Source organism: Atractosteus spatula, chromosome 19 (assembly GCF_055471065.1).
Source record: "Atractosteus spatula isolate fAtrSpa1 chromosome 19, fAtrSpa1.hap1, whole genome shotgun sequence".
NCBI classification, from domain to species: domain Eukaryota; kingdom Metazoa; phylum Chordata; class Actinopteri; order Semionotiformes; family Lepisosteidae; genus Atractosteus; species Atractosteus spatula.
Window position 1 is genome coordinate 9,494,409 of NC_142724.1, and position 23,934 is coordinate 9,518,342.

Sequence of the window (23,934 nt, forward strand, 5' to 3'; positions counted from 1 at the left end):
AATACTAACTACTGTATTACGAAAGAGTTGAGAAGATATTTAAAGAAGAAATTGAATAAAAACTATACCTGAAACAAAGTTTTGTGTCATTTTAATCAATTTATGATATATTTCAATACGAACCAATACAAATGTGCGAAGCTTGCCGATATTGGTAACATAAAATGTGTGGAAAAACTGAAGAATTCAGAAGAAATTACAGTGAAATTCTTTGATTTATGCATATGCAGAGACCTATGCATAAGTGACTTCAGTCCAACTAAAACGTAAATTTCCCCAAAGTTATGCGAAAGTCCATTTATTTTTTTACTTTGCACCATAACCTGCAAGATGACATTTCATGTTTTCTATTCCTTTCCAATATATTCTAAAAGTTCTGTACCATGGAAAGCAGTGGCCAAGTGTTAGATGTAAAGTCCCATAAGCAGGTCTTGATTAGTCTCATCTACAGCATGTTTGTGGAGGTCTTTGTGTGTGCTGTCAGTACAAGACTATTTAATTCCGAAATCAGAACAGTATGCCTTACTACAATTATAAAAGTGTCAATCTAAATAGAATACTCTTCCTTTTTACAGATTACTGTGATTAATGAAAATAATACAGAGCAAAAGGAGGGGTGAGATTGATAACTCATTGAGGTTGTTTGGGTTCTGGGTTTGTAATTCAGAATTACCCAATTATGAAGAAGACATTCATAGCCATGACATGATTGAAAGATGATGGCGGCTTGATTGACCTTTATTGAGGATTATAACAAAACTATTTCCAGGAGCAGGGTTCAGACCTTCACAGACCTGGGTCTACTGGAATTTAAATCTAAATACCTTAGCCACTCAGCCATCTTGGTACTATACAGTTGACTATTATCCATGGAACTATCATGATGATGTGATCATGCATGCTATTAGCCTTCGTTAATTCCAATTCGCTACAATTTTCATGAACTCATTATTTAAATTTTTGCCAAAGAAATGTGGAGATACGGTTTTAGAAATAATGATCAAAACAATGTAAATGATGTTATACATGTATTGCACCCTGTTCTAATGAAATGTTACACGATGCAGTCGAAGATATTCCCAATGTCATTCGGTAGATACACAGGATCACCAGAAAGTGCCTCAACATCACAAGGCCTGTATAAGCATAAGCAGTGATACCATTGTAGAGCGTGAGGTGACTGAAACATGCTGGCGCCCAGGAAGAAAAATTCCCGTCGCAACGTCAAATTCACAACTGCAGCTCATCGCGCCTCCTCCTGGTGTAAGGTACCTGAGAGTGGGGGTCGGGTCCAGGAAACTTGTACTGTTGACAACAGAAGAGGCTGAAGAAGGAAACCCAGAGTATCCAAACCTGTTGCTCAGTCCCTCGGTGTACAGCCACTGTGATAGGTGACAAGTCACCAGAGATCCTGAGGACAGCCCTGCTGATTCAGCATTTCAAGAACAGTTTGGAAGAACAGTTTTCTTTTGGTTTCCTGTCCTCAGCCAGCCTGCAGTGATGGAATGATGACGGTGTGAAGCAGAAAAATCCAGCGCTACTGACATCAGTCATCTTACACTCCTCATTGTCTCCGTTTCAAATAATCTTACGAATCCTCAGGACTACACCACAAAATGGGATTTAAGCAATATTTCTCACATTGCTTCTTTACTTTATTTCACATAATGGCAAATAAACACAAGGTGCCAGGACATCTGCATTTCCTTTTTCCTTTGTCTAGGCTGAGCTGCAGCTGGCTGGGCTGACCAAGTGGTGTTAATGTGCGGGAGCTGAAGATAGTTAGGGGCATAGCTATGCAGCTTCAAATCCTGCTCACCGGATGCACATCTTTTATGTTTTTTACCCGTCTGTGGACCAACACAACAGAAACCTACCAGTGACAGCTTTCAGTAGCATGGAAAGAGCTCAGAAACTGTGTCCTTTCACCACCCCATCCAATTCCATCCTGCACACACACTCCACATTGTCCATTTCTCTCTGCCTTTCCTCATAGAAAGCAGTGCAGAAGAATGAACAAAAAGGAAAATGTCAGTAACATAAAGCACTTAAAGCTTAGGTGCTGAAAAGTTAACTGTGTATTTTTAAGGGAATTCTAACTTCCAGCAGCCTTGATTTTGTACGCAGCAGTACATATTGGCAAAAACCACAGAAACTGTGCTTGAGCACAGGCAAACTTTCTTGACGGAATAAGAAATGTCTCCAAGCAAAGGACTGAACCTCACGTCCTAGATACAGTAGCTGTTGAAATGTGTATACAGTTGCATTGCAAACAGCAGCCACTTTGGTACCACACTACTAGAAACTATGAAATGAACTTTTAACGGCCCTAATTTCACATGGTAAGCTATGCTATTAAAGACAGCCAGTAAACAGAATGTATTTATGACAGCTTTATTAAGCTTTTTTTCCCCCAAACAAGAGATAACAGAGAGCAAGAAATCCAAGAGCTTTTTGCTGCACACCAGTTTGGTGATTCCTTGCCCTGCATGAGTTAAGGGTAAAGAAAGAAACTCTCGGTTTTCTGAGGCCAGAGAACTATTGCACAGAAATTCGGCACAGTGATGGAGGAATTTCCTGGCACCCATGGAATGTATGCAGTGCTGATTCTGGAGGGGTGGGAATCCCGAATACTGAAGTTGCAGAGAAATAACAGACACTACATTTACAAGGTTTCTGGACACTTCACAAGGTACGTCAACAGAAAACCAGAACAGCATAAAACCAAACTTTCTTTCACTTTGAAACCACTAAGTGCTTGAAAGCAGCAGGAGACACATGAGTTGAGAATCAACCAGTAAATCCACTCAACAACTAGCAGTGGGTGAAAACCCCAGTGGAGTTCAACCTACTCCCCATAAAAGCTCCATTTTATATTGTAATTGCTGTCATTTGCTTAGATTTCTAAAATATAATTTGATATGCTATACACTTCTATATGTACAACTTCCAGGCCTTTAAATTTTATAATAGATTGAAAGGGAAAGATCTAAATCTTTATTTGAAACTGAGAGGTGAAGTATTTGTCCTTTCCTGGGACCTAGTTTCACATAATAAGACTGATTTCATAAACCCAGTAATAAACAAGTTATAACATACACTACAAATTATAAAAGAATGCTGCAAAAAATTTGATGTTTATCCTCAATGAGTATAAATATCATTAACATAGTTAACTTAAGGGTCTTCAATCAATGTATTGTATTGTATATAATTTTAAGAAATAGGCTAGTTATTGGATAAGAAAGTAAGAAGGAAAACTGTCGGGTTTGGCAGGGGTATTTCAGAATGAATTCTTGTACATGTTTGCTCACATCCTGCTTTATGCATTTTAGTAAATGGAATACTGATGAATTAACAGGCAGCAGCTTAAAAACAAAATCAAATCTGGTTCAAAATACCTGTAACAGCATTACTTTCGTTGACAGGTGAAAGTGACAATCATTAAAGCACAATATTATGAGGAACTCAAGACACTAGACATCAGCTTTGTGTTCTCTGGCATTCCAAGTGGGTTTATTTGATTTTTAGTTGGAATTGAAGAGATGTCCTTAATTCGGGTTAAAAATGTGCAAATTTCCCCCCTCAGCCTCATGTTTGAAATTTTTGAATTGAATTTGGAATATGAAATGAAAGGGTAAAGGGCTTAAATCACAGGATATGTGGGATATGCTGGAAGTCAAAGCTGCTATCTAAGTATCCTGATGACGTATTCACAATAAAACCATGCTCGCGTGATGAAAAGCGACATTCCATAAAGGTTATTAGGGCATTTAACATTATCAATAGGAAATTCGTAGTCAATCTACAAAGGTTAAAATGTTTGATATTTATTAATCAAAGGCATTATTTGAAGGAAGAGAAGGAACAATGCGCCAAAGTCAAAAAACAACAAAATTTGATTGATTTCTACTTAGTACTTGAATCAAAAAACCTGTCATGCGATTGTAGGGAATGCAAAGAAATTAAACTTACAACACTGCGTTGAGGTTGACAGAATCTATCTGTAAACACCAATGCTGTCAAGGTTCAGTCTGAAAGAGGCAGGGTGGACACTTAAGGCTTGAAAGCGTTAAAACATCTGAATTCATTCAAACAAATGAAGGGAAAAGGAAACGTACACTTCTGTATACAAATACCACAGAATCACTAAGTCCTGAATGTGCCCAGCTACGTCAGACCCATTCATCAAAACACTCCTAAAACGATCCTCTTCCTCATCTCTGAGAGAGGACATACTTTTCAAGAGTGCTCCCCAATCTTTTCTCTTTAAGAACACGAACTTCACATTTCTTTTTCAGATGATTAATAAAACGGAAGTAAGACTTGTTCTCTAAGACGGAGAAGAAGTACATGCAGTGATGGAGTCTGAAGCTATGGGTAAGCTGAGGATTGATAGGCAGAGAAATTCACAACTGACTGACCAAACAATGCACAGACAAACTGGCAGACCTGCCTACAACCACCACATACTTATAAACTGCTCTGTGAAGGGGATGCCTAAGAGTAGCAGATGGGATACTAAAAGCCAGATAAAGGAGAGACATATACAAATAGTGGAGTGCAGCTAACTATATTGATAAAGGGTAGTTAAGGAGTGAAAATGTTCTCTGAAATAGTACCAGATCAGTTAAGACTATGACAGCTGTATCGCTCCAGTCAAAACCTAGTAAGAATACCAAAATTAGTCTACAGCTCGATAGATGTTACATTAATTAAAATTGACCAGTTACGTCCATTATGAAACCATGATCATTTTACCACATAAAAATGATTCTTTTAAAATCCATAAATGCCAAATATGTATTCTAAATAACTAGTAGTGTATATGCCATATAAAGTACTATGAAGAAACTAATGTGGTTTAGAATTCTTAACTATAAAAACCTTCCCGACTGGCCTGAATTAACTTGAAAAGTGGAAAAAAACAATGACATAGGGAAGTCAGGGGATGTTCCAGACTGTAGAGGAAAGAGAAGCACTATTTCCAAATTGTGTCATTTGTTAGATAGGAAAAAATACCTAGTAAGTAGTAAAAATATGTAGCTTGTCCTGCAGTTCCTTCCATGTCAGAAGCATATATACGGTTTTGTTTGGTGTACTATAGATTGAATACCCAAACAACGGACTCTTCAGAGGTTTACAAAAATCTAGCATTAAAAAAAACAGCTGAGATAAATAACGGGTTAGAGGAAAATTTCATGTTTCCAGCAAAGAATAACAGATAAATATGGACTCTTCTGGTAATTCCATGCCTATGTTTGCCAACCACATTACAAGTCAGATACCTACACAATATATTAAGTTCAAATAATACTTAGATGTCACTTTATGCCTAATTTAAATCGGTCTCTGTATCCTGCATTTGCCTCTTTAAAACAGGTTTCTCTGTATTGCAATTTTGAAATATTTCTAAATATCCAAAGGCATCTATCTTGACAACCATAATTAGTACAATTAGGCAATTAGTCTGAGAACAAGGCATTAAGCCACTTCTTGCCAGGCAATCTTCAGTGTGAGAGAACGTCACTCTTAAGACGGTGAAAACCAGAGAGGTAGTGGGTGCAAGTCGCTGACATCTCACAGTAACAACATGCTTGACTTTAGTTCTGGAGACAAAATGCATTTTGAAAAACTGAACACATGATTTTGCAATTGCAGTACGGGATATAAAAACAAAACAGAAGCTGACAAGTACTTAATATTTAATATTTCTGAATTTGGTTCTCATCTGACCTTTAACAAAACTGGAAGGGTTTGCCCTTTATTTAAAGTTAATGTGCAGGTTTTGTCTCAGCTCTTAATGATTACCATGCTAGCTACAGTATGCTATGCAGTAGGATGAAAGTAAAAAGTATTAGTTAAATTGCATGATTTTTTAAAATAAGACCGAAAGGTAATCTCACTAATTTGAGATAAAAGGAAAAAATACAGAACTTGAACATTAGCAGAACAGACATGGTCTGCTAAAAAAAGATAACAAGCAATTTTTAATGCACTTATTGTTTTAATCATTACAAACAAAACGTCAGCTTTCAGGGATTTTTCTTTAGTGAAAAACTGTGAGCATCAGTGTGCAAACTTGTTCTTGTCTTTTTTTAAATTCTTGCCCTGTGCTGGAACACCACTTGGCTCAGGCACTAGGGCCTCAGTTACATTATGATGAATAACGTGACAACTGAACGAGAGCACTGGAGTGGATTTCAAAACTTTCTCGAGTTGCTGAAGCACTTGTGAAAGTTAGCACGCTCAAATGCTGAGGCTGTCAAACCTGTGCACAGTGGGAAAATGAAATTGAGTTTCACAAGCCAATTGACACCCTGGGAAATGTTCCTATGGACAGTGATGGCACTGACATTACTGTACAGCAAGGGCACATGCTGTGTACTTAGCTGAATTAAATACTAGATAAATGTTTTATAGTGTCTTTACAGTTCTTAAAAAAATCACCAGCTCATCAAGAGATGAACGGCTCTCTGGTTTGTACAGCTACTGTTTATGGGGACTGTATTCCCCATGGTTCCATCTGCATGCTTGTAAAATTTAATTGCTCCACAGCACAATGATTTGTACAGGTCTGAACAGATAAGCTGAGAAATGAAGCCCTCTCTAACCACAGAGCTGGGAAAGCATGGCCAGGCACACTGTCCTACAGTACGCCCTTCTAGCTGTGACCAGAGGCTTGATTCGAAATTTGATTTAACCAGATTACATATTTCCGACCCCCCCCCCCCCCCCCCAATGACAACTGTGCGTTAAATCTTCATGAAAATGGCTTCCTGCAAAAAAGATCCAGTCTAAAGTGTCAGAAGCCTTAGATTTCTTAAACTGAGCTACCCCACATATCATTTACTCACGTCACACACACAACCATGCACACACATCCGCCCACACTTTATAAATACACAACCTTACCTATGTACAGTACAGGAAGATGAGATGAATGCCATATGACTGTCCACCCTGACACTTCTTGTTGTGATGATAGTGGGGGAAGGAAGTGCTGTATGTGCCTGTTGCTTTAAGATTGAATTTTCTGGGATGAGTTTAACAGTGCTGATTGGCAGTGATTTAAGACTTCAGAAAATGATCAGGGCTGACTGCACACAGGTCACCCTGCATAGCTGTCGGCCCTCTGAAAACATTGCTGTAGCGATCCCGCTGGAATAGGGATTTAAAATAGCCTTGCAAACATAATTGTATTTTTTCCTTCAGATGAAATAGTGCTTATATTCAGCGTATTTTCTCTTTTGGGACAAAATTTGAGGGCTTTTGCATTTGTATTTAAAAAAAGGCATTGGTAGAGGTGCACACATTTTTTCCCCCCAAAAGAGACCAAATCAAACAGAGTTCAGGTTGTAATTCAGTGTGAAGCACTAAGTCATACCAATTAGCACCATTTTAAACTTCTCCCAAACAGACAACACATCTGTGACTATGAGACTACGGGCTGCTGCAGCCCTGAATCTACCACTTTGTACTGTCCCAGCCTTCATCAGCCTGTCTCGGGGGGGGTTTCTTGACTTTCCCCTCACCGGCGCTCTCCCAGTTGTTCTCCCAGGCCTCCCAGCTGTCTCCTGTGCTGTGCTTGTTGTTGGAGGCCCCTTCCGAGGCCCAGTTATCCCAGCTATCCGTGCTCTTCTTCCCGGCGGAGTTGTTGTCCGGGATGGTCCAGCTGTCGCTGCTTGGGGACTTCTTAGTCTTGGAGCCACTGCCAAAGGATTCCCAGAAGTCCTTATCGACCGGGTCGCTGTTCTGGTACCCCTCCGAGGAGCCCATGTTCTGGTAGCTATCTCCTGTCGAGGGCCTGTTGGAGATCATTGAGCGCACAGTTAAGTGGCAATTTGTTTACTTCACAGGAATTCACTTTGCTAAACGCATTGCTCTTCTGCAAAAAATATTAAATCAGAATATAAGAAAGGCTCCAAAAACCAGATTAACTGATATATTTACGTGTACCATACATGTGAGGATTCAGTAGAATTATGTCTATATGTAGGACACGCCCAGCTGTCAGAGCATTCTGGCTTTTGCCAATATCATTCCAAGCGTTGAGATGCACAGCAGGTCTGAGGAGAGCTGGCTAAGGAAATCCTGGGGCTCCTGGCCAACTGCATCACCACTAGAGGAATCCTTGACTGCAGGCTCACAACACTACCCAGACTCGAACCGGTGATGTCTGGTCTATATGGCACTTTGAGTACTGCCAAACAAAACTTCAGTTTTAACACCACACACAGCAGGCACAAGCGGATTACCTGTCGGGGTTTTCCGATTTTCCAGAGAAGAAAGAAGTCATATCCTTCCAGCCTTTTGTACCCACTCCCTGAACCTTCAAGACACAGTTACATAGTTAAAAAGACTAGCGACATTCTGCTCTGAGAAACATGAACAGGCTCACTTACTCTTCTTCAAGGTCCTACAACTTAATGAGATGAACAAAAGACTACGCTATATGTTTTATAACAAGCAGACAAACACGTTAGACAGCAAAAAATGTCAGAAAGAGAAGGCTTGTAACAGAATCACACTGTGGTAAGCTGTGTTCCGTATATTTATCAAATCGGACAAATGATCTTTTATACAGTTAGGCATTTCAAAATTTTGAAATTAAACCACCCAATTTAACCAGCCAGAGCAGTTTTTTCTTATTCATCAACAGGGTGATAAATTTATTTTTCTAAAAAAAAAAGTATTGATTCTTGTACAGACTAGCATTAAATGTGTCCAGTTGCGCCAATCAGACTAGACATATTAATCAACAGCTCAGGATGGGCAACAGGTCAGACCATGCTAAAGACAATGTAGCTGTAACAGAGCTTAACACAGCTGTGGAAATTTTAGGTTTAGCAGTTTCATTTTAATGCAGCAATATACAATGCAAAGCAAATCTGCTTTTTTAATCTGAGAGGATAAAAAAATCTGACAAGACAGGGTAAGCTACTAATTAGATCTGATTACAATCAATCTGCTACACTTACCATCATAATTATAATGCAGCAATAAAAGCAGACAAATTATCATTAGTACTTTCAGAAAAAAATGTATACAAAACTATACCCAAGCCAGCCTCCATATCAGAGAACAAGGGACATCTGCTTTGCCTGTACAGTTTGGACAATTAGGCTAAACTAATACAGTTAAAAAAAAAACACCAATAAGAACACATGATCCACTAAATTCCAGAATCCATTAAAAGCAGGACTTAAAACATATTACAGAAGAACTTTATACATAATGCATATCTTGCATGATACACTAATTGGTAAACTGTGCCACAAAACTCTAATGCTGTGGTATGCATATTTTAGCCAAATGGAGCAGAGATAAAAATGTCAGCCAGGTTGATAGAAGAAATTTAATGCTAGCAATTCTGTAAACCAAAAAAGATTTTAAGAACATGATGTATTTTTTTCCCCCAGAGATTAAGACTGCAGGTCTTTATTAGGATCCAATACTTAAAAAGAAGCTAGTCCACCCTCAGAAACACAGCACACTGCTGTTTCCCATCCTCATCAAGCTGCTGTTAAAAGGATCATTATGGCTCCAGCTTGTTCCAAACACTTGTTATTCACTGTATGAAGAACTGCTGCCTCTAACTTCAGAGCCCATCCTTGAAAAAGCTGAAGAAATGTGCATCTCGGGGGAAACCCTGGCAATGCACCAACTGGAAATGTTCAAAATACATTCCATAACACTTTTTAAGTCCCATTATATTTTCATTTGTGCCCTGTTTTGCAATAATAAAAACCATTTTCTGAAATTCACGCTGATGTGGAGTGTGGCTCTGGGTGTCTTCTCCTGGGCAGCGATCTGCCTCCCTACCTTATTAGCCAGCCCAGTAATGCCAGTTGTGACTTCATCTAATATTTTTCCATCTTTTACCTGAACAAGTCAAACAAGGACTGTTAATCAGGTGAGAAGAAACGCATTCGCTTGCAACACTCACACTGACACAGCAAGGCACCACAGGTGCCTCTGCTAACAATGTTGAACAACTGCAAAAGAGGTGACTGTGACTCAGATTTAAAGGTGAAGTGTTTGTGATTATGAAGACAATGCTTCAGTGCTATCCTATTGCAATTCCACTTGGTCTAGCTACATTTTTTTAACTGTACGTCTGATATATCGGGATGGAAAACCACCCAGATGCACAAAGGCATGTACACATCACCTGTCCTTGAAAGCAGAAGCTTTCAATGTAAAAAGCAAACATGAAAGGCGAATGTTTCACTCTTTAAAACATTTACTGAAATCTAAGTTGGAAACAATCTATTGAAGCAATACATGCTGATATGCATTGCTATACCCTTCAGAAATTTCAGCATTACTTAATACATTATATTTATTTTAATACTTAGTACTTTTTACAGATGCAAACTGAGTCTGAAATTATTCATTTCCTGTCGTTTATTTTGAACAACATCTGAAGGATATCTGGAAATGCTGTCAGTGCATTCTGATCTAGATATTAATTTTAATTTACTAAAGCAGTTGTGTTTCAAGCCCGCCACCAGATTAGTTGGAACTTTAAAGGCAGGGTTACCTTTTCATGCGTTGGTTTAATAACATTCTCATTTATAGTCTGCCCTAACTCAGCAGCCTGGTCAGAGTGAAGAAAGGGGGGAAAAAAGATGAAAATATGTCATCAATACAGTCACAATTCAGAGGTAAAACATGCAGTACCTTTCTGAGATAGATGACTCAAGGGAAAGAGGTTGAAAGCAATTGTACACTTTAAAGCTGAGCAAAGACAGTGAGCTGACACTGCAGGCAGAGACAGGACCAGGCACCCACACAGTGCTTTTACAATGGAGGGACAGTAGCTTGAAGAGTGCACAGAGATCAAGGAGATTGGACCGCAAGAAAATACTGTATAACCGTTAGCTGATGGAGAATCCTCTTCAATGTGCGTTAGACAATATAGGTAAAGACTTTTCACGGAAAACAATTCAATCGAGTGTAAAATAATAACCATAAACGAATTTAAAACCCTGTAACACTACTAAATGTCAGCACAGATTTTCCATCAGCATCAGGCACGACTCCACTGATGCGAACTCTCAGCCCAGTACACGACCTGCACACAGACTGCCCTGCACACAGACTGCCCCCCCGTCACACAGAGAAGCCCACACGCTTGGCAGGAAGCATGGCAGGTTACAGCTTTCATAGACTGGGGACACAGGACACTGCGCAATCCAACAGCCACCCACAGCATAGCATTCATTCAAGACACACAAGGCTTAACACGACTAACCGCAAACAGGTTGAAATAATGTTAACACATCCCGAGCAGACAAGTCGCTATAAGGGTCATTTTAATCCCCATTCTCATAGTGGGATATGTGTGGGCTTCATATAGCGATAAAGGCATGTTAGATATGTCAATGATCTTTTATCTTGGAAATCAGAAATAGTTGGGAAATGAAGAGCAAGACTTCAGGACTAGGTAGTGAACTTTAGAAAAGCATAGAGTTGTGTTGCTGCAACAGCAAAGAAAAGGCATGAATGGTTCTTTTCATCATTCACATTGCAACATTGGAAAAGGTAGAAATCCACCATATTCCCTGGCAAGATGTCAGCCCCCCTTCCCGAATTAGTGGGTTGGTGCTAGAGGCGGCTGTGCACTCACAGCTGCTGGAGAAACAGCAGCTAGAGGTTTGCATCAGGTTGGGAGCCACTGCTGGGGCCAGACAGACAGCAGCCCCGAGGGCTGAACCCTGCCATCATTATGAGAGGGAGGTGGATACATGCTGACATGCACTCCTAGACTTTTCAGAAACTTCAGCATGACTAAATTAATGCATAATACATATTGTTAACAGCATTAAAATACATAAACAACATTTCAAAATTATAAAGTTACTATAGCACACTAATAACCAGTTAGAGACAACAGTTCGCAATGAGATCCGAATGCCTTGTGAAATTCATAAACTAAAATCCTAAACTACAATGTCTGACCTTCTGTAACCCTGAAGAATAGCACAAATAACTGTATCACAATATTGTCACATTTCTTCCTTCACAATTACATATGAGATGCCTTTCCACACTCATAAATGTCAAATCACAGTGGAGTAAAATCGCACCTTTTTTGATACTATTATAAAACATTAATATTTACTCTCTGTACTAATATTTTTATGCAAATCATAGTAAAAATATTATTTTTTTCATAACATATGCATTTCAAGATTTTTTTCCCCTTGAGCCCCTGACTATATTAAAAACACTATAAAAACCTTTTGTGTGTCAAAATGTCAGCACAATTTGATGAGAAATAAGTAAGAAACGATGGAAAGACAGTAAAGCATTTTGAGTATAGCTGTGAATGAAAATAATAACTACACATTTTTCGTTATTTGCAAAGTGTTTCTGAGTGTATTCACAACATCCCTGTCTCCAGCTAAGGTAAACACGAGTGAACACCTTTAGCTGTTCTAACAGAAACAGCTTTACAAAATGACTAAAAAGAAGAGTCAATCTTCTTTCAGCTGCATTTCAAATACATGTTCTATATATAAATATGATGTACAGTATCTGAGCCAAAAACAGGTCAAAGTGATCTACTGTATAGAACCAATTAGCATTCCTTTATCCTCTGTGAAATAGCTTACACAAGGCATTTAGTTGATTCCAAACACCCACAATTCTGCCCCAAAGACCCTCTTTAATTTCTGTCCTTAAAACACTTCCCTGGACTTAATTCTTAGCTAGAGACAACTGTTAGAAGTCAATTTAGCACAACTCTTTTCAGGATTTTAAACACCTGAACCAAGTTACACATTCGCAGATTTTTTTTTGAAACATTAACGGTATAATTTGAATCTAAAAATTGTGAAAACATCTGCCATTTAACAGTCCTCAGGAAAAATTCAGACTGAATTTGCAGCCCCTCTTCCATTCAGTTTGGGGCATATGTGCAACATCTATAGATCATTCCACCCCAAGACATTTGACAACTGTGAGTTTCTATTTCAGTACTGCTCAAAAGTAGCCATTAATTATTAATTCTGTAGTGCAGGAAGAGTAGTGGGTATTTAGTCTTATCTTGTGACAGTTAAGGAATCCAAGTTCAAGACTCACTTTTATCAAAGCTTTTTAACTTCATTTTTATCAGTTAGCAAGTATTCATATTGTTCTGAAAGCCATTTCCACATGTAGGCACTTGTACTGCTCTGAATTTAAGAACCACTCCCAGAGGACTCCACAAAAAGACAGCGATCTCTATTAAAAAGACAGTAGAAAGGAGAAAGACAGACAGGAAGCCATGCATAGACAGGTTTTAATGTTTTACCGGCTCTGGGGGAGGTTTATATCCCCAGAACTACATCCACAGAGAAAGCAGCCAGAAGTAAAAGGAACGACATTTAAAACTTCAATAATTATCTGCAGATATAATATGGGCTTATTAGACCCGCAAATTACTCAATGCACTATCAAGTAGTTAACTAAAAATACGTGATTTTGTGAGGCAGGAAAGTATGCATATCTGAATTAAAGGAACAAGTAATAGGTTTATTCCATGCTGAAAAGAGAAGAAAGAAAACACAACGTTTCGGCCGTGGAGCCTTCTTCAGGTGTCACCTGAAGAGAAGAGTTTCTTCTCTTTTCAGCATGGAATAAACCTATTACTTGTTCCTTTGCAGCCTATGCATGCTGACACAGCTACCCCCCTGAACTACTAATATCTGAATCAAACACACTTTAAGTCTTAAATTATCATTAAGATCTTGTTTGCTTTTCCTAACATCTTGTAGCTATAGTTCCAAAAAAAAAGTTTTGTTTTCCATGTAAACAGTAAGAACAAGAAGCTACCATTTCCATATAAAGATTTTCATAAAAGTATGATTATCCTGATATACCATCCAATACTGGTTAATCCTTCAGTTTCTAGATTAACAAGTGATACACAATTACTACAAATTGTTTGTTAAAACATCTGCATATTGCAAGCAGTTATATTATCCAACCAAGATATATTTATGGTTTACTGAATGTAAGCGAGTATTTGAATCTGCCCCATCCAATTAAAACACTTTTTTTTCTACATTTACCTGCCTACATTCTAAATACAGAAATAAATGACATACTTAGTACACTGCTTGGCAAAACAAGACGCATTCCAAGAAAACATTTTTTACAACAAGGTAAAAAAAAGTTATGATTAAGTGTCATTACCTTTTGAGTTGCCTGGTTTGCAATTTTTGATGTCTGTGTGAGAGTTAAAAAAAAATTTAGAGAGGAAGTAGTATTCACCAATTATATACAATTGGGACAATGAACAAAACATTTCCCTGGACAATGTCAGTATATACTAAAGGGCACTAACAGTCACCAAAGTATGCAGTGTTTGTGCCTTCCCATGTCTTCTGTAAGCATTGTATTTGTACATCAACGGAGACAAGGCACAAAGAACACTTGTCGCCATTGGTATAGCCGTATTTGTACTTAAAAACTAAATGCATCTGGCCTCCCATTTTGCAGTAAAATCCCATTACAATTTTTTCTCATCTCCGTCAATCCTAGGTGTATGTGATCCATGTGGCGTACAGTACGTTTGCTTTTGTCATTTGTAAGATACTTACATTTTCTTTCGCAACTGAAGCAAACTTGCTTGCTCCAACAGTGAAACTGCTCCAGCCCTATAGAAAGAGGAATTCTGAGATTAGTTCAGGTGTAATTATGAGACAGTGCAGGCTTTGTCCTCTATTCACTGTATTTAAATAAACTATTGGAGAATTTTCTGTTTTCTTCATTTCTCGTTGACATTAAGATGTATATTGTCCATAAATGATACATATTGTCTCCTAAAACATGCTTGTCCATCATTGTCCTGTAGTAAAGTGACTTGAGGACCTGATGACTGAATGAACTTTCTTTTCATAATAGCTTTAACCACGCAGCCAGAACAAGTGCACAAAATGTGTGTGGATGAGTTCTGCAATTTTGTGCAAATCAGCTATGTGATATTTTTAGTTTATAAACTTAAATAGCCCTTACAAATAAAAGGCTGTACAGAAGAGTATATGCGTCTCACCCCCTCCATTGTGAATTTACACTATTCCCATCGGGGAGACGCCTTTGTGTCAGCAGGTGTAAAAGACTCAGACACTATTGTATCGTCTTCTCAGTTGGTAATGTTCATCTGTCCTTGAATAACTGTATTGGATCGTGCTGTAAAACAAATTCCTTCCAGGTGATAATGAAGCTTGAATTGAACTGAATTGATTGAATTAAATCTGCAACGAGACCAACTTGCAAGACCATACTCCACATTTCAAACTCCAGTAGAGTCTCACCGAGTAAATGGAGGACATGGCATTGTTGAAGAAATCATCATCTTTTTTCTGGGGTGTCACTGTGTTCCCAAAGCCAACATAGCGATTCTCCTGACTGCTGTAACCACCACCACTGCAAGACAGGCAGGCTTGCAGTGAACTGTCATTCACGCATACTTCACAGAATACATGGAATGAATTGATTACCTGACGTCTGTATTACCATGAGTAAGTCCCAAGCACATGCTGCAAGTTCTTACTCAAGGTGCACAAGCCATGTTCAAATACCGTGACATTCAGAATAAGCAGAAAAAACAGAATCTTCTAAGGCAGCTGCAAAAACAACAGTCTCAACTATTTTACAATACATTAATTCAACATTTTTAATTTAAGCTTACAAAACAGAGCAAAAGCATTCTAAACCTGCTTTCTAAACTTCTGTTCCTAATCTATTGCAACATGTTTTTTAGAATGGTTTGAAAAGCAATTACAGCAATGCTTGACAAATGAAAACATGACATAAATCTTGTATTTGTAGACTAGATGGAACATACCAAGTTCAATATGTGCAGAAATAATTTTCAAATTTGTGCCACAAGGCACCTTCTTCTAATGTTCAAATATATTATGGTGTTTTTGTGCCTATAAAGAGTACAGAATACTATTACAAACATGACCCAGGAGTATATACTGTATTATAAACAACTAAATGAAAGTGATTCATTTTGAATGGGACACCAGAATTACACAGGACAGTTTAAAACAGTTGCTGTAATCCCCTGAAAACAGATAGGCACTCCTATTGTATGCCTTTGCTAGCTCTGCAGATATGGAGAGCAGCTATTATCTGTGTGGTACTTTTTCTAGGAATAGTTTCCTGTGGTGAAGCTGCTTGGATGACAGATGAATTCACCGATGAAGATCCTCTCACACTGGAATCTTGCCTCACCTCTGGTAGGAGTTGATATCATCACCCAGCCAGTCTTCAAATGCCTTGTCCGATGAAGAGCCAGAGTTCTGGGCTGTCCCTGCTGAGCTACTATAAGAGCAAAGTAACGCACATCATTTCAGCCACTAGCGCAAAGCTTTAAGAAAACTGGAACCTCTTTTGGAATTTCGGCATATAGTGTTTTTAATTTATTTTAAACCACTACTACAACTGCTGTAGTTTTAACATAGTAAACCACACTTATTTATTGTAGTTAATTAGAAATGTTGTTAGTGTAGAAACGGTAGAGTTTTCATTTTTAATCATCTCACAAAATCCAGTTTTCCTTTCGCTGTGACATATAGGGAAAATAAATCTCTGCTTTTCCTTGAGTGCTTACAGTCGAGTCAATCATGGCACTGCAGATCTCTGACACTATTGAAAAGATTCATCTTCAAACAAGAGGCCAGGTAAGCCTCTTTAACAAGCGAGTTGTATCTGATTTTTTCAGCTGAATGTCATGCCTATTTCAAGCACACTTTTGTTCTTGAGTTAAAATGTTAACCTTGCTATCTACCGCCCAAGCTTCACATAAGCCCAAAGTCAAACTCTCAGGGCAAAGTGTGCATTGCTGAGAGAGCTCGCCCTTTGTTATACTGCAAGTTATCTTGTTTGCAAGACCACTGTGGCACAGAAAGGCTGTATACCGGTGAGAAGCAGAGAGGCCTGTCTTGGGCTTCGGGGGGCTCCAGTTGTTGGCAGGGGATGACTCCAGTGACCACTCCTTGCCTTCTGCTAAGGTGGCCACCTGTAAGGGGCACGGCAGTCGAAAAATAAAAAGTCTTGGTGATATTAAATTGGAGCCTGTACCAATTAACTACATCAAATGTAATTGGGCAGTAACAATAATCTGACCATTATGACAACATTTAATCTTCCTCAAAGAACGTAATATTTTATCATACTGGTGGGCTCATAAGGATTTAATGGGCATCATATAATAGTTTACTGAATTCCCTGAGGGACCTATTTTTTTTTTCAAATTTACAGAACATATACAGCACAATGGGACTCATAGATCCTCCATTGTTAACAAACCCATACTATCCTGCACTGAAAACTACTTAACAGGAATTTATTTTAATTCTCCTTCCTTAGTGAAAACTATCAGATTTCCCTAATTCATTCTACTGGAGGAGCTTCACATTTAGCTATATCAATTAAACCAGTGGCTTTACTAAATACTCACACTGCAACGCTCTAGAAGGTTAGGTTATTGGTCATGACAAAAGCAGTTTGACATTTATTGTACTGGAGAACTGAGACAGTTACAGTATTTGCTCACTTCATCAAGTGAGGACAGCAGTATATGTTTTTGTCATCAGCTACGTATGCATCTATATACTGAAATAAAACAGTTAAAGACATAAAAACTGGCCTATTTCAGCTTGGTCGTGACACTTGGCGGTAATAATGTCATTTTACATCATTCTTGTCTTTACATTATCTGTACAACTGTCAAGGCAAACAGCCCCAAAGAGCTTATAGATTTATCTACAGATACCATCACTGAGCATACAGAGTCATGGATGCACATGTGCTGGGAACTGGGAAGGGAGGTTACCTTGTCCCTGAAGAGGGCAGCTAGCCGGCTGTTATACTTTTCCTGTAGGGTCCAGCATGGGTCGTACTCGTCCTGCTGCTCCAGGAACTGGCGAAACTTGGCATTCCCGCCCATCTTCATCTTTTCCAACTCAATGTCCTTCCACTTGTCCATGGTGACGGAGCGCACGAAGCTGGACAGAGACGACAAGGCACAGGGCTCAGCACCGAAGGGAGAATGGAAGTAAGGACGGTAACTGGACAGTTGTGTTAAAGGGGAACTGAAGTCCCAATTTCTCAGACCAGTTATTAAATCTCAGTAACAAAATCAATTCATTAACATGACAAAAAATGACATTTTGAATTAAGCACAAAATTGCGAACTTTGCGAAGGTTCTGTAAGACGCCATGTTGTCGCAAACTCACATTTCACTTCCCATGAACTGTGACGTGATGCAGCCCTTCCTGCTCACTAGTCACTCTAATGACTATTGTAATGCGATATTACAAGTGAATAAGTACAGGCTTTGCAGCAGACATTTCACGCAGGGTTAACAAGTAAGTAGTATTTGTCGGCAAAACCGTCTCAAAGTCAAGAGCAATATTTCTATTGGATTAAAAGAGATGTATTCACAAGCCAGCTTGTTTACAATGTCTTAGCGCCACTTCATGTCACTGGAAGTTCTGTTGCCTCCTTCTGAATCGCAGAACATGGCGCTGCGCATACCTGGATATTTAATCTATTTTGTGATGTAAATTAGAGGTTTTACAGGTTACCGTGTACATTTTACTTTTACTGTGGTTTGAAATGCACTCATCAATGCTAATACTTGCTCTTCTCGAAATATGAAAATGGTGCTGCAATTCCGTTTTAATTACTGGGGGGTACAAACTAATGATATCAAAACCACTAGGTAACAAAAACAGAAGGCCCAACTGCTAAAATACTGTGCTTCTTCTTGCTACTGTTCAATGCGTCACTAACCTTACTTCCCTTTTGCAGCCAGCACACGCTGACGCAACTCCCCACTCGAACCCTTGAACTTCCTTCGGAGGTGAGAACATACTGCTCTTCTCCGGGCCCAGGAAACAGCCCTGAAAAGGCGGCTCGCAGGTCGACTCACCTGAGGTGGACCCCCAGGCCCCTGTGCTTGCCAGAGCACTCGAGACAGATCCAGATCCCATACGTTACGCTCACCCACTGGGGGTTAAACGCCCCGCACTCGAAGCACGTCTGGAAAAAGCAGGAGCGAAAGGAGAAGTGAATGCGATACCGGCACTGTATTGGGTCAGCCTCCATTAAATCAGCATTTTCCTAACCTGCTCTCTGAAACACGACATCGCTATCTATGAGCAAAATTGACCTTTCTTCTCGGGGATCTAAGCTAAACACCAAGTCAGCCTGTTGACATGGGAATGTTTCCCCCCCCCCCCCAACATAATATAAGCATGTTACAAATTCTGCCACATCCATTTTGCTGCGTCATCAGTAATCATCCCAGATCACCATAAAAATCCAAGCCTCTCCATTAAGTAATAGTGGTAAATTGAGGATTTGTTAATTCCGTTTTATAGTTAGTTCTGTTACTTTTATAGCTGCTTCCTTCATAGATAGCAGGTGTCACAGGCCATGTTAACTCATCTGTTCAGCCTGCTACTTTCTGATGCTACTAATCACTTGGCATCTCTTCACTGGGATGTGCTTAACAAGCAGTGCTCCAAGGTGCTTGCTCCGACTAAGCATTTATGGTAACATGGGAGGCTGTTTTATGGGTGTCTCTAAAGCAGTGGTTCCCAGTCCTGGTTCTAGTGACCCTTACACTTGCAGGTATTCGTTCCATTCCCACCTTAATTAGATAATTGAAGCCTTAACTGATCTAATAATGTCGCTTCATTTGATTATTTGCATTTTCTTTCTAGTCACAAATTTGGAATTTTATTTCACTTACAAAATACAACAGATAAAGCTCCAGCATGTTTAAGAACTGGGAATGAACAGTCCAAATTAATCTTATTATTAAGTTAATGAAGGGTTTGATTGTGTAACTGCAGCCTCGTCTGGAACCAAACCCAACAGGTGTGTGGGTCACCAGGACCAGGATTAGGAACCACTGGTCTAAGGTGTAACACACACTCAGAAATACCTGTGATCTCCCGTGAGAAAGGAGGTGACTCTCTCAGCTCAGCTTTCCATAATAAATTTTTAAAACAACGCCAAGCTGTCTTGTATCCACCCAAGACAGAACAAGCACTTGGTTTATGAAAGGTTATGCAGAAATGCAAGGGTATTGCTGATCGTATTACAAATACTGTGTAATTTAAAGCAAGTTAATACACAATTAATAAAGCAATTTAAATCAAGTTAAAATGTTTAAGATGAACAATCAAACTGTTAGCGGTCGTTTGTAAAACAGAAGCCAACTTAACCATCCTCTCTCTCCTATGATCTGTACACCAGCAAGGCATCTCCTTAGGCTCTCAGCTCCCATCACTCAGAGCTCAGCAGAAAGCATTTCATAGCTGTGTGTAGCATGCTGCTTACTGGGTACACCACATTAGTGTGCTTCAACACAGTGAAACCTTTGCATATGTCTCACAGCTTACATTAATTGCAAAAGGACACTAGTGTACCAGGAAAGTACCAGGAAAAAGTGAATATTATTCTAAACATGCAATTTTAGGACTGTAATAATTTCAAGGACCATAAAGAGAAACTCACGTTGTTTTCATCTTGGGTTCGGACTTCCTTCAGAACGCGTCTTGTCCTCGGACTAGCCATTGTCCTGAAGAGAAAAAAATGTATAAACAATCATATTCTAAAAAATATGCTGTATCTTTGAAAACAAACTCCACTGGCCTGCAGACCATCAAGCAACTGGAAACAGGAGCTCAGAGGGGGCAGATGAAGGTGGCGTCACAACATGTGCAGTGGCTATACAGGAAACCAGAGGAAACACGACCAGCTGGCATTAAAACAAAGTGGAAGTCAGAAGATTCCTCAATGATATACAATGTTAATCATTCTGGAAACTATATCATCTATCTTTTAATTTTTTCATTCAATTCAGGGTTGCGGGGGAGCTGGAGCCTATACTAGCAAGCAATAGGCACAAGGCAGGATACACACTGGAGGGGGACGTCAGTCCATCGCAGGACACACAGACACACCCAGGCCAATTTTCCCAGAAGCCAATGAGCCTACATAGGTCTTTCACCTGTGGGAGGAAACTGGAGACCCTGGAGGAAACCCATGTGAGCACAGAGTGAACATACAAACTCCATATGATAGGCTCAATGATACATTACAACAGACAACATCACACAATGTAACTGTACATTACAAAAGGATGCATAATAAATAGGAGGCCTTTTAAATAAATAGGTCTTTTTAATCCCTCAAGTTTTAAAGAGCCAAGAAAGTTGGCAACTGTGATTAATTATGGAAACAAAGTGCAGTGCATAAAGTATTGAGGAGATCTCTCTGTTGAAGGAAGTTACGAGATGAAAATACACTGCTACAGCATAAAGGCACTTGCAGGAGTTCTCCAATCAATGGACAGTTATACAAAGTACTGAGGACATGGCAGCCTGTTCGTATGTCTGAAGAATACTAGCAATGGCTAATACGTGATACCTTCATGTTGCCTTTATAATTTTTTAGAGCTTTAAACAGTCAGAAACAGAGCAATACAAAAAAAACGATTTTATACAAATACCACGAAAGTAGCAGAAACAAATCTCTAAAGGTCCATTTCAGGATTGCCCACATAAACTGGTATTTGTTTAATAAAGGATGCTCGTCCCTTCTTCATAACACGCTTTATTACACTCGCGCAGTAGTGACAGATCAGCAAGTTTCGGTTTTTTTTTCCTCAAATTAAGACGTGCTTGCGTGTTTCTTTCCGGTGATGACGCACGGACTTCTTGGCTTGTCGGGAGATGCGCCTCGGCTCCGATCCCATAAATTAAACATCCCGGCCACCGCAACTCGCGATGGAACCGACAGCAATGGTTGAAAAGCGTTTGGTTTGTCAACACTCTGCGCCGCCAGTAAAGGTGGATTACACCAGTAGACCCTTTTTGTATGGATATCATTTTTACTGCCCACGGACTGAGGGAAGCGATTTAACCGATTTTGTTCATCGTAGAATTTGTTCAACTCAGGATCGCGTAATTCAAATCTTGCAACATTTTTACCACTGAAGTAGCAATAGACGGGATATTAAATCAACAACATTCTACACAACACCGCAATTCAAATATAGACCAATAGGCTTTATTAAATGCAAGTGCATTAGTTACTGCTTAAAATACATAAAGATCTAATGTTATTAAAAGAACTGCAACCCCTATAAATCACATTTTTATGTCATTTTCATTTAGGGAAATTCGTGGTATGTATTGGCGACCGGTATAAAAAAAATTAAACGCAGCATTATAGTACAAAGAAATTATTTTGCTCCAATAGAGGAGAGGAGAGGACAAGCTACAAGTAAGTGAAGCACGAACACCCATTTATAACAGGTACATTTTCTTTGATCTGCCTTCAGCACACAAGATGTGCGCTAATTTAGAGAACAGACCGGTATCTACCAAAAGCTAACAATTACCCACAGAAAACATGCTCCTTTTACAGCAAAAATTAAGTTTCTTACCTTTAACTTGGGGTACAAAGTTCAAAGTGAAAAATACGACGCAGGTCCTCTCTGGGAAAGAAGCTGTCTGGGTAAATTCTGTTAATATTTTAAAAAGTCCCTAAGAGTGTTGTATCAGACAACAGCCATGTTGTCGGTCCCTACCTGCCTACGTTGCAAAGTGCAATGCATTTCGGGTAAATTGGTAGCGTGTACAAAATTAACCCTTTCTGTGACACGAGGTAATGCCGTCTTTCTAGAGTCTAAGCACTGGGTGTCGCCCTTAGCTCATCTGAACAATTTGGGAAAAAATATTCATGCTAACATACCAAGAAAATAAAAATGCGTGAGTCTTTCGGGCTTTGAAGTAGGACAGTCGCTGGAAACAGATGCACAGGCGTAAACGAAAAAACGTAAAGAACACAAAATATTACAGCGATTCACCAAGAGTAGAAATGGCAGAATTAAAAATATGAAGTTACATTAATATAATTTGCCAAGTAAAAGCCCTACAGCCAATAAATCATACGCCATTTGGTGTCTGTCCGATATTGAATTTTGTGCTTTTCTGCATTTACAACTTCCAAATTCTTCCTATTCTTGTGTTCTGAAAATGTGAAAAATCTAATCTACAGTCAAAGTCAGAGTCTAACTGACCTAGGGGGCTGGGTGCAGACTGGGATACCTTCTGATTGCTCTAGTCTGCATTCATTTTCAGTAATTGCTATTATAAAGAAAAAAGGCTAGTTTTTTTTGTTCTACTAAAGCACCTGTTCGGACACCTTTTATTATCTTAAAACATATGTAATTACTTTCCATTGTGTAAGCCATACCATTTTTTTTTAATTTGAGACTCAGTTGTTTGCATGGATTTGTCCTTTTTTTATCTCTTGTTCTGCTTTGAAAAATACAATTTGCTAAACAGCAAAAACTGGGAATCAGTTTGAGCAGGCATGGACACTGTCAGGCTTGTGAACGTCAGTGGATACCATAATACCAATGGATGCCATAATTGTACATTAAATTAAAGGCTTTTTTTGTTCTGAGCTATGAAAAAAGCTCCGTGAAGTCATTTTCCGAGAGCAGTGAGCCAGCTAACATTCAAAATACAGAGAACTATACTGCCTGATTTTTAATAGCTGTCTCATACCCACCTTGGGTTAAGTGGCGGTGATTGTAAAGGTTTGGGTTGAACAGAAGCATGGAGAATCATGGTCAGGGTGAGATCTCACAATGCAACTGTGTCACTCAGCAACCCACACTTTGAAGACTGGTTACAAAGTTAGGGGTGCCAATCATTGGAGTATCAGGTAGCAGGAGTGCATATCATGTCTCACCTCCAAATCTGATATAAGTAAGTTTTTTTTAATAATTCCGCAAGAGGTATTCCAGATAATGTAAACAAATAAGAATTAAAATATGTTCCATTCCATGCAATCATCTGTGAATAACTATGTACTGTAACTATGGTCTCTGAGACTCC

General features: G+C 39.1%; 1 protein-coding gene across 5 annotated transcripts; it reads right to left on the reverse strand.

Annotated features, from left to right (window-relative positions):
- Positions 1-5,987: 5,987 nt before the first annotated feature.
- Positions 5,988-22,624, reverse strand: arfgap1 (ARF GTPase activating protein 1). 5 transcript variants are annotated; one of them, XM_088937302.1, is made up of 13 exons: positions 22,473-22,624; positions 20,537-20,600; positions 18,942-19,051; positions 17,840-18,011; positions 16,923-17,023; positions 16,237-16,326; positions 15,309-15,420; positions 14,595-14,651; positions 14,188-14,220; positions 10,547-10,603; positions 9,826-9,885; positions 8,259-8,332; positions 5,988-7,807 (listed from the first exon to the last, which is right to left on the reverse strand). In XM_088937302.1, exons 2-13 carry the CDS (start codon positions 20,594-20,596, stop codon positions 7,468-7,470), a joined length of 1,266 nt encoding a protein of 421 aa, XP_088793428.1. In that variant the 5' UTR covers positions 20,597-20,600; positions 22,473-22,624; the 3' UTR covers positions 5,988-7,467. The 5 variants fall into 5 exon arrangements, with proteins under 5 accessions (XP_088793428.1, XP_088793430.1, XP_088793431.1 ...); XM_088937304.1 differs by having other exon boundaries at positions 16,237-16,323; positions 22,473-22,622; XM_088937305.1 differs by lacking the exon at positions 9,826-9,885.
- Positions 22,625-23,934: the final 1,310 nt, after the last annotated feature.

What these genes read in the sequence shown, in the direction of transcription:
- arfgap1 (XM_088937302.1), bottom strand. Translation starts at nt 20,596, where the DNA reads ATGGCTAGTCCGAGGACAAGACGCGTTCTGAAGGAAGTCCGAACCCAA. An exon ending in GATATCAACTCCTACCAGAG is followed by an intron (nt 15,421 to 16,236) that starts GTGAGGCAAGAT and finishes CCTGTCTTGCAG; the next exon opens with TGGTGGTGGTTACAGCAGTC. An exon ending in CCATGTCCTCCATTTACTCG is followed by an intron (nt 14,652 to 15,308) that starts GTGAGACTCTAC and finishes CTCTTTCTATAG; the next exon opens with GGCTGGAGCAGTTTCACTGT.